Here is a 17,696-nt window from a genome sequence, read left to right as displayed (position 1 = left end):
AACTTTTTTTTTTTACAATTTCATTATATTCATATCCATTACATTAATTAGTAATTTTTATGAATAGTATGGCTGCTTGGATTCCTGATCCTTATTATTATTATTATTATTATTATTATTATTACTATGCAAATCAAAATTGTATAGGAGTGTTTTGGGCATGAAGTTAAAATTGACGATTTTGTTTTTATTAATAGTATATATTATGTTGTAGGAAATATATGTACGTACTGTATTATTACGATTAGTAATTTTAATATAGAATTGTATTACGAGTAGTAAAATAGGAAAGAATATATTTTATTAGCAATTGTATTACCATATTTTAATATACAATTGTAGTACGAATAGGAATTTTATTACCGTATTTTACAATATTACGCAAACCTTAATTGTATATGAGTGTTTTCGGCAGAAAGTTAAAATTGAGGATTTTGTTTTTATTTATAATATATATTACGTTGCAAGAAATATATGTAATGTATTAATACGATTAGAAATTTTAATCTAGAATTTTATTACAAATAGTAAAGTAGGGAAAAATATATTTTATCAGCAATTGTATTACCATATTTTAATGTACAATTGTAGTACGAATATGAATTGTATTACAATATTTTACAATATTATGCAAACCTTAATACTATTGGAGTGTTTTGGGTGGGAAGTTAAAATTGAAGATTTTGTTTTTATTAATAGTATAAATTTTTTTTTTTTGAAAAAAAGAAACTTCATTAAATCATATTCGAAATACAATCTGGAGGGACAAAGTCCCAGACACCAAGGACAGGAGTAGAACCAGTTGCCCGTGTAAGCACATGAGCTACATGATTAACTGACCTTTTGACATGGCGGACAACAACGTCCTCAATGTCTCTAGCAATCGAATGGCATTGCTTAATAAGTAGACCAGCATAAGAAAAGTCGTTAAACGAAGAATTAAAAGATGAGCAAAAATTCAAGCAATCTGTCTCGATGATAATATGATTCGCACCACGCCTCTTGAGCCAAGACAACGCTTCTTTAACAACCATGGTTTCAGCAAGATAGGGATCCGGAGCACAAAGTAAACGAGTCACAAAAGCTGCCATAAATCTCCCACTATGGTCACGAAGAACCGCACCAGCCCCAACGTGACCATCCATAATCTCTGCGTCAATATTGCATTTCAACATTCCATGCGGAGGAGGTTCCCATGCATTAATAGAGACTGAAGAAACAATACTAGCATTGGATCCCAAGGAGAGCATACGCTGCTAGTTATTAATTAATTAATAAAAAAATTAATAACGTTTAAATGGTAACAAGATTTTATTTGCTAAATTCTCATAATAATTAAACCATTATAGTTGTGAGAATAATGAAAACAAAATCTGCATAATTTTATAAGAAAAAAAAATAATTTATTAATTATTATTTACACCAATAATAATAATTCAACTAATTATCTATACTTCTATATCTATACTACTATCAATAAAAATAAAATCATCCTTTGTGAAATTTCTGCCAAACAATAGTAATAGTAAAGATAAAATGGAAAAGAAAACTGATTTTACTAATTGATTGAAAATATAAAAAGATCCTAATAGAAAAGGAAACATAAATTAGGCAAATTGACAAAGAGAAAGGATACTACTAATTGACTGAAAATTATTTAAAACATTAAAAAAAATTAACTAAACATGGCTCGTTAGATTTTTTATAATAATTAAAATTAATCATTTAAATATGGAGGAAGAAAAAAACTAAATGCGATATGGTGAAAATGAATTGAATATACTTAAGGTATAAAAGTATAATTGCACGTATATTAGTGTAATATCTGTTCATAATTACTTTCTCAACCTATTGAATCACAAAAAGTCAACATTGCCTCCACTGAAATTCAAACCCACCCCCTTCTCCTTCCATATGAGAGTGCAACCAAGTGCTATTAGACCATAAGGTCTTGCCATTATGGTAATTAAGCTAAACATTGATTGTTGAATTTATTTTTATAATAAATATAATTAAATTATTTCTCATTTTCTCATATTTATTTTAGTAATAATATAATTAAATAAGTCATATTACATATCGATCTTTTTAAGATAATTGTTGACAAACAAGTCATATATTATTCAATTAACTGAGTAATACTTTTGCACTAATCTTATAATAAAATAAATGTATAGGTTACATTTATATATTAGAATTTTTTTTATAATTTCATCTTTATTTTTATTATCTAAATATATAATAAAAAATTTATTCGTGCACCGCATTGAGTAATTGGACAATTATTTGCTCTAATTCAAGCAAGAAAAATATCAAAAAAGAGAATCGATCCAACCAATTTCATCAATTGCACTATATAATATTAAATGTTATAATTTATATAATTGTATATCGATCCAAATATTCTTAAAATATTATAACAAATCCAATCCGTGCAACGCACGAGCGAAAATACTAGTATATTTAAAGAATGCACAATAAGTATTTTACATATAAGATTAATGAATGCTGCAACGGTAGCTATTTTTGAAATTCCTTCATTTTCTGAATTTGAAAGATTGGTTATTGCAATGTTGTAGTCTCAGTATCTTTTCAATGCATGAAGTGTATTATCACAATGTTCTGTTGCCCTACATCGACGACATTTTTAATAATGAATTTTAAATAAATTTTTTTTGGTTATGTGAATGTTTCTTTGTCCACAAATCCTCTCTAAGTAGTTAATATGATTGACTTCAAACTATTTTTTAAAAAAAACTTTTCCATGTTATTATCATACTACTTGGTAAATAAATATATAACATTATTTAATTTATTTTGTAATATAATTTTGATAGTTGATTACAAAATACTGTAAAGAGAAAACATTGAACAGTGTAGTCAATATAATTAATTAATAAATTTGAAAGTAAAGAATCTTTGCATTGCAGAAAATATAGACAATTTAACTAATGAAATTATATCTCTTTTTAAATTTTTTCATAATGAATATTTTTTTGAATAAAGACATTGTAGAAATCGAATTATAAATTAAAAAATGCATATATATTATTTTTTGTTGTAACTACTAATTTCTTTAAGTTAATAAGAGCAATAGAATGGACAACTACTTTAAAAATTTAACGAATAATTATATAATTAAAAACAAATTAAAAAATTTCAAAAACAAATATATATCTAAACAATCTGAACTATCTATTTAATTTAATAATTTAACCATCATTTTTTCTATTACTCCGCATAATTTATTGAGCTAAGTCAGCTAACCCTTCACAATTAAAATTCGAACTTCAAATTCCTAAGTTACTAAAATCTAAAATCTAGACTCCGTCACTTCGCCGACGCCGAATCCACGAATCCGAATATCCGACGACGAAGCCAAGGCCGGCGACGAGCAGCAGCAGCGGACGACGACCCCAAGGCTCCCGGCCCTCCCTGCGAATCTGGGACCAGCAGCAGCCGACGACGAAGCCAAGGCCCCCCGCCCTACCCCGCGAATCTGCAAGCAGCAGCCTACGACGCCGCCTCCCGCCCTCACCCGCGAATCTGCGAGTAGTAGTCGACGACGAAGATTCCGCATCCCGCCCTCCCCTGCGAATCTGCGAATCTGGTAGGTTTTCTTGATTGATTTGATTCTACATCGTGATGGCTTCCAACCTTCGACACGGCCGTGTAAACTAAAAACAATATATTAACAATTAGCCCTAGTCCTCTTTTAGCATTTGAGTGCTGATGTTCGTTGGTGACTTGGTGGTCATGATTTAAAGGGGATTTACAGGGATGAGTGAAACCTAAATGTATTATTGGCTTAATTATGAGTAACTATGCTATATGCATCTATCTCTCTCATTTGCATGCCTTGCAGCCAATGTGTTGATAACAATGGATTAGATACTATCCTAGAATATAATTGTTTTATTTACTATCACTGGTATTAATATTCTTAAATTGTGCCCCTAAACCCTGAAACATATTTATATATCTACTGAGCTTCATGTTGGTTAAATTGTTTTGTTAAATGTTATGATTCTATGCTCACCATGGTGCTATGGAGTCACTTTTTAATTTTGTTATTAGTTGTACCTTTGTATTGAGAAATCTTGTGTACTAAATTCACTTGTGATTTGGATATTGTTTTGAATTATATTATTACATTGGTGATTAAATATTGGTTTTGGATGCAGAAACATGTCTTCTAAGAATGAAGATGGTGCTCAAGATGCGGCAGAAAGAATTAAAGCAGCAGCGCTATCAGCTGCGAAGGGTCTTAGTCGTGCTCAAGCTGAACGTGCGGCTGCTGCTGCAGCTCGGAATGTGAATGCATATGGGCAGAAGGAGGAAGGGCCGAGCCGATGGCAAGAAAGAAAAGAAGCAAAGAGGCAGATGTACTTGATGAGTACCGAGAAGCAGGTGAGGTTGGGTGAGCGGAAAGACCTTAAGACTTCAATGACCTCGATTGGTTCAGCTTCTCAATGTCAAAAGTGTTTCCAGACTGGTCACTGGACATACGAGTGCAAGAATGAGAGGGTTTACATCTCACGACCATCTCGTACCCAGCAACTGAAAAACCCAAAACTGAGAATGAAGGTATCAATTTCTTATGATTTAGAGAGCCCAGACATTGAGAAGGATGGGAAGAATGAAGAAAAAGTGAAGAAGAGTAAGAGAAAGCACAAATCAGATACCGAGTCTGGTAGTGACAGTGAGGCTTCTGTTTTCGAATCTGATAGTGGTGCAGGGACCGATTCTTCTTCTGGGGGGAGTGAGACAAGTTATTCTTCAACTGACTCAGAGGAAGAGAGGAGGAGGCGGAGGAGGAAGAAGAAGAAGAAGTTGCAGCAGAGGAAAAGAAGACACCGGAGGTATAGCTCAACATCTGAGTCCTCTGATTCATCCTCAGATTCAGAATCAGATTCCGAGGGTCGCTCTAGCAGAAAGAAGAGCAGCAGGAGGCAGAGTAGGAAGCGCTGAGGCAGTGAAGCAGAGAGACGGTTCAGCATATGTCGGATAATGACTTGAAATAAATGTGACAGCAAACGACTTTCCCAGGTCTACCCTACATTTTAACCTTAGGCAGTATGCTTGTTTGCAAGAATTCCAGGATTTCAAAGACGATTGTTTCTATTTTATCCCGCATTTAGTTTGGATAGATCAATTATATTTTAGTTGTGTTTGGTTACTCCGTAAGAATTTGCAAAGTCCTCACTGTTTGATCAATCTACACCAAGGGTCGACCCCAAAGTCACCTTCCTAGATGATCTGATCTTCCAATGCCTTTCAGAGAAATGATGGTTGAGTTTGGGTTTGGATTGAAGAATCTGGATGATTCTTTTTGCTTAGAATGCTTATTATAGCTTGAAAGCTTTTTCTCTCTTGTAATCTCAAGAATTCATTAAGTCAGCATCTTGTTCAAAGCGAGGTTCTCCTTTTATAGACGGAGAGAGTTGAGGGCTAGTTTTGAAATTCAAAATTTCATGTTTTCGCTCAACAAGTGGTAGTCATCCAAAAGCTGCACAATCCCTAAATTTGTGTTGCCAAATTCTTGATTTGTGGTGCCATGATCCATAGGGTGAAAACTGTTTCCCTATTTGTGTAATAAGCACACTTTAGTGCAAAAAGTTTATTGTTGTTTATCACAAATTTGTCTCTACTATAGGCTTATATGTGTTAGACAACTTAAAAGTAACTAACAAACTCTTTTTATCCTTCCTCGTATGAACTCCTCTCAAGATTGATATATTCTTTTTGCATTGAAATATTATTCGTTGGTATTTTGACAAGTCGTGTATGCAAATAGATTATTAAACACCCATCCACTTAATTAAATAAGTTGAGCCACATATACTTATCTGACTACTTCTTCCTAATATGCTTTCTTCTGATTTTTCTTTTTCCAAGTGCACTCCTTCCGAATCATCTTCTTCCAACTAGTCTTCTTCCGAGTGAGATCATCCCAAGACAGAATTACAATTTTACAATAATGAGAGTTTGAGGGGTTTACTATATCTAATACAATTAGTTAGCATCATTAAAATCTATGAATGATTATTCCTAACAATTATATTATGTCTTTCCTGTGAATATCCCAACTCTAGTACAGTAAGGACAAACGTAACTCCAAGCACTTATTAACACTTATCACCTCACCTATTGGCTAATGTATTATTATAATTCTAATATCGAGTCTTTATAAAATTCAAACTACACCATTATTCTATAATAAACATCAGTATATTATGACACTGATATTATAGAATAACATACAAAGTTACACTATCTACTGAGGATTCTACATAATGAAAACCAAAGGACTCTTCTGTTGGAACACGGGAAAAATGTTTATACTCCCCGTGCTTGAAGATCAAAATGTAAGTAATCGATCAATAAACCAATTTCTCCTTGGGTTAAAGGCAAAACCAACTTTAAACTTGAGAACAAAAATATTTGGTATATCAAATGTAGTCATTGTTTAAAAAGGGTTTATGCACAAAGTGACAAGCAATTTGACTGCATGCATTGTAGTGATGATAAGGCAAAATAGTAAGTACTCTAAGGTTGGTATAAATTTAATTAAAAAAAATACAATTCATGTACTCTATTGATTCATACTAATTTCATAAATATGAACTTGATAATGATGTAGTTGCAAAATATATGTGGAAATTATTGACGAAATTAGACATATTGTGGCATGGACAATGTGTAGAAAAATTATTCTCATTATCTAGTGAACAAGTTATGGTAAAGGAACAACATGTATTATGTATGAACCTTCTACAAAAATTTAATAATACCCAATTTCATCCTCAACTATAATGATTTTTTTTTCTCGATTTAGTCCTGAACATCCTTTTGAACTTAATTTGGTCCTAAACTTTAATGGTTTTACCTAATTGAGTCTTCGGCTATTAGAATTGAGGACTAAATCGAGAAAATCTACTATAGTCAATGACTAAATTGAAAAAAAAAAAAATCATTATAGTTGATGGCTAAATTTGGTAAAACCACTATAGTTGAGAACTAAATTAAGTATTACATACTATAGGGGAAATTACCAAACTATCTTAACAAAGGACTCAATTTGGTAAAATCATCGAAGTCCAGACCTAATTAAACATAAAAAGACGTTTAGGACTAAAACGAGAAAAGTTATTATAATTGAGGACTAAATTAGCTATTAAGTCAAAATTTAATCTTGTAATCAAACACTAGAGATCTTTTTTTAATAATAATTATTATTTGTATCAATACTTTGACATGGGCATTTATGTTCAATCATCTTAGTATGTACCTATGAATCTTGTAGAACAAAAAATTATTATTTCAAAATATCACCAAGCGCTTGAAAAATTAAGATTACATAATGCAACTAAGATCCCAATTGCAAGTGAGGCACATTCAATAAAAAAGAAGTTGACTTTCAACCAAGATGAAGCCAATAGCAAAACTAGCCAAAAGCGCATTAAGAAGACTGTGTAATTCCATAAGAAAAGTGGTATCTATTTCCTATTTTCTCATCTACTACAGTAAGTATTTTGACTATTGCTTTTAAATATGTGTAAACATTTATTTTGATGTAAATTGTAATGAACATCTTTTATCTTAGCTTCTTGTATTCAGATACTTTTATTTATTTATTAAGTTTCAAACATTGGGTATGAAAAAACTAGTTACTTTAATAAATCTAGATTTATGATGTAATATTAACCCTGTTAGTGTTGCCAGTATAAAAACGAACTGAATTGAGTCCCGGTAACAAGGGACAGAAATGATGATAATGTTTTTTCATTGAAGTAATAATAAGTGTAATGATTAACCGGCATAATTACTGTTAAAGCATCCAGTTTGGCACCATCCCACTTAAATTAACAACTCTAACATTCTCAATTTGCCATCATTTTCTTATCTTCCACAAGTACGGAGTATATTAAATTCCAAGGGTAATGATTAATTGCTGTATTAAGAAATAAGAAACCATTAAACCAAACCATCCAGCACCATTAGTAAGTTGCGCAAATAAAATTATGGAAAACTTTTCTTCCCTTAATCTTTCCCTCTTAAATTCCCTCCATGACTTATACTTATCAGTCGTTATACTGTGGACCATGGTCCACAATGTGGACCATGGTCCACATTGCATTGTAGACCATGGGTCATGTCTGATACTGCAGTTGTGTTGAACGGATACTGCATTTGTGTTGAAAGGGAACTGTAGTTGCGCGGAACAGAGGCCGTTTCATCCGTCTGAAACTGCAGTTGTGTTGAATGGATACTGCAGTTGTGTTGAACTGATACTGCAGTTGTGTTGAACGGATACTGCAATTGTGTTGAACGGATGAACGACCTCTGTCCCGCGCAACTGCAGTTTCCTTTCAATACAACTACAGTATTTTTTCAACACAACTGCAGTATCTGTTCAACACAACTACAATATCAGTCATGATCATGGATTGTGGACCATGGTTCACCATATAATTTGCGTATACTTATTGAGTACCACAAATTGGCTGTTCTCACTAACTTTTAATAAAAGAAAAAGTAAAATAATCAATCAAACAATGTCATGTCAAGAAGGAAAATATTTTAGAGGTGAGTAGTATTATTTTTTAGGGCTGATTTTTGGTCCGTGCATAATGCCCAATAACAAATGATCTCAATTTTAGAGAGCCCAATATCTATATTTGACCTAACAGCTAAAGAAATAAAAAAAAAAAATCTGCAATTAAGCCAACATTCCAGCTTCACGTCTCTTTCTATATATCTTACCTAAAACTTATCAGTTTTTTCAACAAATCTCGCACCACCATTGAAGATGACAAGATTTTTCATTCCTCCATTAATTTTACAACTTTCCCCCAAATTTCTTTGATTACAAAAGTTGCAATTCAATTTTCACCTTATATATTTACTATTTATTGGTCAAACTAACTAACTCTTTTTTCTTTGTTTAGTATTTTTTACTTATTTTCAAATTTGATTTTTTTTGTATTAAATTGTACTTTTGGTATAGTTTCTAAATATAGAAATTTTGTATACTAATACTAAACTTAACATTATGAAAAAATTGAATTGAAAATAACTTCAGTTAAACATCGTTAACTGAACCAGAAACATAAAATAAGACAGAAGGTGTAAAGTTTATATATTTAAAAACTACATTAAAAGTACTATTAAACACAAAATTACATTTAAAAATAATTTAAAAATACAAAATAAAATAAACAAAGAAGAAAGAATTGGCTTGATCAATGAATAGTAAACAAGACATGCAAAATGGAGTATCTCATTTTAAATAGGGATAGTCACACTTTTAATCTCTTAATTATTGACTATTATGCAATTTAACTAGTTCCTCAAGTTTTAACTTTATTAGTCAATATAGTCCTCAATTATTTTACTACTCCGTATATTCTAAATCTAGTTCTTCAAGGTGTAAAATAGTCAATTTAGTCTCGATCTCAATTGATTACTTGGATCAACTTTCATTTCAAAAACTAGAGGGACTAAATTAACTATTTAATGTTTTAAAAAAAATTAACTATTTAATACTTTGAATGACTAAATTTATAGCATGGTAAAAGAATTGAGGACCACATATTACAATTTTAAAAAGTGACTAAATTTCTTAATAACAGAACAACTGAGAGACAAAGTGTGATTATCCCTATTAGGATAAAAGAAAAACTTGTTTACAAAATGTTTTTCTCACCCTCTAAAAGCGAAGTCCCTAGCCCCCATTGTCTTTACACTTCGAGTCAATAAGATTGTGAATGAGTAAATTATGGTGACTCAGTGATCTCTTAGATGGGAGAATTAATGCCTAGTATCCAAAAGGAACCTACCACATTAAGTGAAACTCTCATATTGCGACTATTAGAACTAGATCCTAGTCCTCACCCTCATCAATATAACACATGACTACCTGAGTAACAAACTAATTTAATCATGTGGGCTACAAAATGTTTTACTCAATCTTTAAGAGTGACATTTTATGACACCTTAATACAAAGAGTTATTTTTTTTTATATAAAATAAAAAGAAAAAATTGCATCTTAGGTTATTTAGTTATACCAAAGTTCCGACTCAATCCATCAGTTATAGTCATTTTCATTTTTTACTACCCCTCAGTTATGAGCGAAGTGGCAAGTTGGGTCCCTGGCGTTAGGTTTCCGTCTCAACTTGACGGAAAACCCAAAAAACACCATATTATTGAATGAGTAAAGTAGGAAATTCACATCTAATCTCCTTCTTATATTGCAACCACTTTTAATTTGCAACATTATTTTCCACTTCTCAGCCTCTTATTTCAAGGTTCCAACTCCAAAAACATTTCAATATTTGATAAGTGCTTATTTTTCTATATTTTCTCCCCTTTCCCTAAGCCATTTTGCTTATAGATCATTCCAAATTTCATGAGATTATGACTAAATTGTATTATTTTGCAAGGAATTTGGTTTGGAAAGCTTTAGAAGCAATCATGAGTATTTTCATGCATTTTGGTGGTGACATGTAGCAAAAATGAGTGATGGTGAGTGTACGGGTGTGAAATGTCGTTTCGCTGAGGATTGAGTGTTATGGCACACAATATGCAATCACAAAACTAGGCACTAGCACAAGAAAATCAACAAGAAGCTAAGAAAACGGCAACAAGGTAGAACAAACACATATAAAAAATAGATAAATAAAAAATAAAGAAATAGGACTCAAGTTAGGGGCATTACCATCTAGATTCTTTAACACTTAAGTTTGGGGGAAGAACATTTTACCTAGGTTCTAGAGGCTAGCACTAATAAATCCAAGTTTCCATAAGGATTATAACAAAGGTTGCTCCATTCCCATGGTGTATCAACCCAAGTTCTTGAAGAACAAAAGCTATTTAAACCCTAATCTACCCCTATTTCCATAGAATGGAAATTGAGTTCGAGATTGGGAAGGCTCAAGTCTTCCATCCAATTCCCATTGAGATGAGAGACTTTCCAAACACAAACAACAATTGCTACGCATCAACTATTGCAAGATAGATTAAAGACACAACTCAAACACATGAACCCTAGGTTGGGGTTCTTCCCTTTTTTCACAATAACCACAACTTAAGCATCAAAATAGATAATACAACCCTAACTCAAGCCCATAAACTAACTACTCATGATTAAATAGCATAAAGAACACAAAATCACAAGAAATAAATCTTGCAAAAGAAAAGAGATAAGGGAAAGAAAGCTTCTCTCTTAAAATGGGTGGTAGAATATTGAAATCCAAGCTTCAAATGCACGATTAAAAGCTCCAAAAGTGTTTTAAAAAAAACATAGATCTAAGCCTAATCTAACCTAAAAATATGAAAGGAAGTGAATGGGAGTATCTTGGGTTCAACCATGGGTCAAAACCGAGTTCAAAATGCTCAAAACAAGCTTAAATAATTGCAGAGCAGGTGCGAAACGGCCACCCAAAATGCTCAAAACAAGCTTCAACTATGTACACATCTATACCTTGAATAGTCTTATACTTTGATACCTTATCATTTGAGATAGGGTTAACTTATTGAAATGTGCATTATGTATTGTTTTGGAGGTTATCTAATATAATTATGAGAATACTATATACTTTAAATGCTTTGTAGGATATGTATGTTTTGAAATAAATTGTTTTAGATGTTATCTTATTGTTTAGCATGTGTTGGAGGTTGAGTTGTGACTCTATGTGATTGATTGGCTATTGGCGAGCCTCTGGCTGTGTCTGCAATGGGTGTAGTAGTGGGGAAGCTTTGGACAAGTCGGTTGTGAGGGAAGCTCTAATCAACCATTGTGGCTTGATCCGGTAGTGTGGGAAGCTTTGAGTTGCCTTGATAATGATTATTTGATTGAGTAACATGGTAGAAGCATACCTTTGGCTGCTAGAAGCTAGTAACTACTCATTGGGCTCGAAATTTCAATAGGGGGTGTGCACACTTATGGTTCTGGATCTGTTTCCACTATGTTGATATTGATGTTGGTATTGGATTGATAGTTGAGACTTGACTCCTCCATACTTGTTCCTTGCTTGATATTTTGATTTGATATGGATACCTCCACTCGTATATTATTATGATATGTTAATATTTGAAAAGAGATTTTGGATCACTTATGTGACTATGATATGATTTGGAAACCTATTGATATATTGTGTGATATATTCCTCCTAATTATGACTGTATACACATTTAATTTGAACAACGATGGGATATTGAGAATACTGTATTTTGGATTATCGGAGTATTATCTTTATTATATTGATCTTAGTTGAGTTAATGTGAGTAACCCTGTCACCTTCTAAAGTTTGAGTCTTGTTTCAAAATGATTCATTGGTGTGAGTTCTCTTTCTACTACACGTATTGTCTTTTGTATGCGTATATCACCTTTTAAAACCTTTCCATAGAGTTTATAGTGAGCTGAGTGTGAGTGGCACTTATGTGTCAATAACTACTTTGGAAAACTATTTTGAAACTATATAAGTACTTTACGTGGTGGAGTGAGAATTTAATTAGCATTGTTCGCTAACATTTTAACTATTTTCAAGTGTGGAGTAGACGTCGTGAGAGCACTGCATAGTTTCATTGGTTTAGTGCTACTCTTTTACCTTAGAAAGAACTTAGTAGATTTTGTAGTTATGACTTGTGACTTTAGGTTTGTATAACGACTCTAGACTTGTGTTTGACTTTTTGGATTGCGAATTGTTATTTAGTTGCCTGAGTATTTGGGTCTTAGTTTGGCCTAGACATAGCATGACGCCCCTATATTTGGTTGATGTTTTAGCTTCCGCATTTGAACTCTATTGAAAACCAAATAATATCAATATTTTCCTTTTATTTATTGATTTCCATGTTAAAAATTTGGGGGTGTTACAGTAAGGAACCCAGAGACTTATGAGAATTCTAAAATCCTTTATAACTTTCATAATTGAGTCTAATGTTCCTTATATGTGACCCAGACTCTTCCTTCATTACTTTGATTTTTAAGAGGACAAAAGAGGGAGTGTCTGATGATGGATATATATATATATATATATATATATATATATATATATATATATATATATATATATATAATTTTCATATGTAGCCATGATATACCATACTTGACTAATAAGTTACTATAGAGTTCATGAAAGAATTTTTATATACTAAAAATCTCATGTTATTCGCTTTGTGAGTTTTCATAAACGCAACCCGAGAAATTAGGTTGAAATAGAAACCTAACGTCATGAATCAAACACGTCACTTCGTTCATAACTAAGGGGTCGGGTACAAAATGGATACAATAATAACTGAGAGATTAAGTCGTCAATATGAATATAACTCTGGACGAAATATGTCATTTTTTCAAATAAAAAAAAAAACAAAACTTATAAATAATGTCACATCAATCAATGAATATAACAAGTTGTTTTAGAAAGATAATTAACAGAATTTCATTTTTAAATGACCAAGCACAATAGCCTTATTCATTCATTGAAAAGAGAAAATTACACGTAATGTGGAAGTCGAAGACTCGAAGAGCAACATAGTCTAGCAACTATAATTCTGGCCGCTAACTTTATTCTATTTAACAGATTTAATAACATGGTACTATATACTATTAATTATTATTTTCTATGTTTTGGGAAAAGAACTCCCATATAATTCCAACGCTAGCTTAGCGTTAGATAATTGTGCAATTATGCAAGATGTCCGTCCCATCAAGATTCAAGAGCCAAGATCATGCTTCGTAAACCATGATATATGATGTGATAATGACGGGCCGGGCTGGGTGGGGCGGGGCTATTACATGATTTTTTATTTTTTATTTTTTATTTTTGAAAACAAAGGGCTATTACATGATTGAGCAAGAACTATTGTCTAAGTCACAATAGTAGTTATTACACCCACATCTGCATCCATAATAACACACACATCTGCATCCATAATAACATCTGTACTGCCCACATCGACACCCGAAAAAAGGCTCATAACATGGCTGCGGCGGCGGAGGTGGCGGCGGTGGTCCACCGGGTATCCCTTCAGAACAAAACCTATAGGGTGGCTGCGCAGCTGGTTCGGATTCCTGGATCTTAGGCTTTGGTGTTTCAAGCTTCACAGGCTCTTTCGACTTATTACGAGTTGGCTTCGACTTCTCAACATTTGGTGGCGGAACAATCTCAATACTCTTGATTACCCCGCATCCCTTATAGCACAATTTGTCACGGATTTTCTCAGGGCTACAACACACCACAGTGATGAACACCTTATTTGCCTTTTCATCAAATTTCCGGTCTTTAATTTCTGTATTTTCTCCATATTAAAACAAACCCAAATAAAAATAAAAATCGTCATAAAAAATATTAAACTATCCCATCACCATTAGTATATCCTTTCCGTAGACTTCTTCATTATGAACAATTCTGATGATGATGATGAAAATAATTTAAAATGTTTTATGTATATAGAAAAAAATTATTTTCAGAATTTATAATCTCAATAATTTGAGGAAATTAGATAGTCACAATGCATAGAAATTAAACAAATTAAGAGAGAAAATGATTGATTTGGAAATACAACTCACGCGGAAACTTGCAAATTACTTTCTTCACCTTCTTGTAGCAGCTGGAGCATTGAAGATCAACGTTTAGGATCATAAGCGTCGTCTGTTACCATTTCAAATTACAGAAACTGATTTAGTTACTATACATTAGAGGCACGAATTTTATGCTCACGAAGAATAATATAATCTAGAAAATCGATCAAGGTTTATGATCATAATCTCTTCTTCATGGAAATAAATTAGATAAAAGAGTACGTTCATCACCAATCCAAAACACCAAATTTTACACAAAAGGAATATATTTCCAACATATTCTTACACTAAATTTTATTTCATCTCCAATCCATTTGCACCAAATTTTATTTCATCTCCAATCCATTTGCACCAAATTTTATTTCATCTCCAATTCATTTATACCAAATTCTATTCATACACTAAAATAATTTGTCTTCTTATAATTTAAAACTTTAATTTTGTTTACTTTAATTATTTTAATATAAAATATAATTTTGATATAAATAATAATATTTTAAAATAGATTTTATGTTTTTTTTTATGTATTTTAATTTTTAATTATTTTATAGTCGATATTGATCTCGTTTTAAACTTTTCAATGAAATCTTTAAATTTTTATAATTTATTTTGAATTATATATATATATATATATATATATATATATATATATATTTTAAAAAGAAAACAATTGACAAAAAGATTTTAAAAAGTTCTACACCAAAATGGTGTAAATGAATAGTGTTACACCATATTTGGTGTAACTATTCATTTACACCATTTTGGTGTAAAATTTGGTGTCTTCCTTAGAGGAAAGTTGAATCAAATTTTTACACCAAAATGGTCTTTTAGGGGGCGTTTGGTTCAAGTTATATAAGATAACTAAGGTTATATTTGCTTGGTAATATAAGATTCCCATGTTTGGTTCAAGTTATGTAAGATTCCCAAGGAATGTAACATAGCCTTCCGATAAAGTTTTTAACTATTGGAAGGGAATGTGAGATGCACCCCGATTTCTTAGGTAATCTCACATTCCCTTATCTTATTCCTAATATTGAGCTTTTAGCATTTTAATCAATTTATCATATTTCCGTTGTCTTATTTACCTAGTTCAATTTTAAACCAAACACAAGAATTTAACATTCCCAGTTATCTAATATTCCCAGCAATCTAACATTCCCTAATGTAATCTAACATTCCGTGAACCAAACGCCCCCTTTAGTGTCTTCTTTAGAGATGGTCTAAGACCATCTCCAAAGGAGTCGCCAAATCACCAAATCAGCAAAATAGATGGTGCAAACCTTCTCCAACGGGCTCGGCATTTCGGCAAATCTTTGGCGGAAGGTGAACAGTTCATCACCAAATTTGGTGATGTACTGTTCACCTTCCGCCATTGTGGTGGTGGCTTTTTTTTCCAAAATTATCCTTTATATTTATATAGTATTCCATTTGTGTCCTTCATGTATTTTAATGTGTTTCTATATTTTGTTAAATTGTTAAATATAAATTTTATATTATTAAAAATAAATTATATTATTTGAAAGATCTCAACAAGACGATTAAAACAAGACTAATATGGAATATAGATTAAATAAAAATAAAAGTACATAAAGCATAATTTTAACAAAATTAAATGTAATGGATGTTCTATGATTTATTATTTTGGAATAAAATAATATTTGCATTATAATTATATTTTATATTAAAATATTAAATAATATTTGCATTATAATTATATTTTATATTAAAATATTTATTGATAATAAAAAGTCTTAATTTATGAGAAATAAAATATTTATTGATAATAAAAAGTCTTAATTTATGAGAAAAAAAATATTTATTGATAATAAAAAGTCTTAATTTATGAGAAAATAAATTATTTTATTGAATAAATAAAATTTAGTGTAATGGGTTGGAGATGAAAAAAATTGGTGTAAGAATATGCTGAAAATATTCCTTTTGGTGCAGAATTTGGTGTAGAATTTGGTGCAGATGATTGGAGATGGCCTAAGAGCATCTTATACGGGTGTTGCAAATCACCAAAACGGCAAATAAATGGCGCAACTTCACTCCAAAGGTCATAGCATTGCACCAAATATTTGGTGGGAGAAGAACAGTGCAACGCCAAAATATAAATTGTTATGTACTTGATTTGGTTTTAATATTTTTGTATATTTGTTAAATTGTTAAATATAAATTTTATATTATTAAAAATAAATTATATCATTTGAAAGATCTCAAGACATTAAAACAAGTCTAATATTGAACATAGAAAAATGAAACTAATAAAGCATAATTTTAACAAAATTAATCTAAAATTACTTTAAGCATACTGGAATCCTCCAATCATGTAGAAAAGACGTAGAACGTGCAAATCAAAGATAAAGAAGCACATTACGTGCTTCGTGATGCATTGATTAAACATATGTGGGAACGATATGGTAATTCGGAGAATAAAATGTAATGGTTGTTCTATGGTATATTATTGTGGATTAAAATAATATTTGTATTATAATTATATTTTATATTAAAATATTTAAAGTTATAAAGCAAAGTCTTAATTTATTGAGAAGACACATTATTTCACTGAAGAATAAAATTTGGTACAGAATTTGGTGTAATGGGTTGAAGATTGAAAAAAATTTAGTGTAAGAATATGCTGAGAATATTTCTTTTTGTCTAAAAAATTTTTTTGTCTAAAATTTAGTGCAGAATTTAGTGTAAATAATTGGAGAGGGTGAGAAAGTGGATGATGTATAGTACCTTCTCAGCTTCCTCTCCCATGGCTGACAGAGATCTGAAGTAATCACAGCCACTGGCCACTAAAGATTGTGTGATTATTGTGGGGTGAGGGAAGAGAGATCATCACAATGAAGGAATTGAAGGAAAGAAGAGGGTTGGATTTAATATGAAATGAGAGATGGAAGTTAGGTTTAGAGAGAAGAAATATAGTCTAAAATGTAGCCAATGATATGGCGACACGTCGAGTTGACTAATACATGTTCAAAGTCATGAGATCATCAATGTTGTGGGACTGTGGGAGTGATCCAAGACGAAGATGAAAAGGCAAGGGGTCTATGCTGCTCACTCTGTACTCTCCAATTTTTTGAAATCACTGTACTCTCCATTTAA

General features: G+C 31.5%; 2 protein-coding genes across 2 annotated transcripts; one reads left to right on the top strand and one right to left on the bottom strand.

The window, feature by feature from the left end:
• Positions 1–3,284: 3,284 nt before the first annotated feature.
• LOC116000215 (zinc finger CCHC domain-containing protein 10-like) lies at positions 3,285–5,633 on the top strand. Its single transcript, XM_031240250.1, has 2 exons — positions 3,285–3,610; positions 4,185–5,633. The coding sequence occupies exon 2, from the start codon at positions 4,189–4,191 to the stop codon at positions 4,969–4,971; it is 783 nt and encodes a 260-aa protein (XP_031096110.1). The 5' UTR covers positions 3,285–3,610; positions 4,185–4,188; the 3' UTR covers positions 4,972–5,633.
• Positions 5,634–13,800: 8,167 nt separating this feature from the next.
• LOC116002251 (heavy metal-associated isoprenylated plant protein 6) lies at positions 13,801–17,422 on the bottom strand. Its single transcript, XM_031242357.1, has 3 exons — positions 17,328–17,422; positions 14,574–14,655; positions 13,801–14,293 (listed from the first exon to the last, which is right to left on the bottom strand). Exons 1-3 carry the CDS (start codon positions 17,346–17,348, stop codon positions 13,845–13,847), a joined length of 552 nt encoding a protein of 183 aa, XP_031098217.1. The 5' UTR covers positions 17,349–17,422; the 3' UTR covers positions 13,801–13,844.
• Between the last annotated feature and the right edge of the window lie 274 nt (positions 17,423–17,696).

The sequence above is a fragment of the Ipomoea triloba genome, chromosome 1 (genome assembly GCF_003576645.1).
Source record: "Ipomoea triloba cultivar NCNSP0323 chromosome 1, ASM357664v1".
Classification (NCBI taxonomy): Eukaryota; Viridiplantae; Streptophyta; class Magnoliopsida; order Solanales; family Convolvulaceae; genus Ipomoea; species Ipomoea triloba.
Note: the sequence above shows the minus strand (reverse complement) of the source record. Positions and strands in the feature narration are given on the sequence as shown.

Excerpts from the sequence above, each read along its gene's own strand:
- LOC116000215 (XM_031240250.1), top strand. The coding sequence starts at position 4,189 with ATGTCTTCTAAGAATGAAGATGGTGCTCAAGATGCGGCAGAAAGAATT.
- LOC116002251 (XM_031242357.1), bottom strand. The coding sequence starts at position 17,348 with ATGGGAGAGGAAGCTGAGAAG. Across the intron at positions 14,656-17,327 it reads TGGGAGAGGAAGCTGAGAAG|ACGACGCTTATGATCCTAAA; the intron begins GTACTATACATC and ends AAATGGTAACAG. Across the intron at positions 14,294-14,573 it reads AGTAATTTGCAAGTTTCCGC|AAATTAAAGACCGGAAATTT; the intron begins GTGAGTTGTATT and ends GAGAAAATACAG.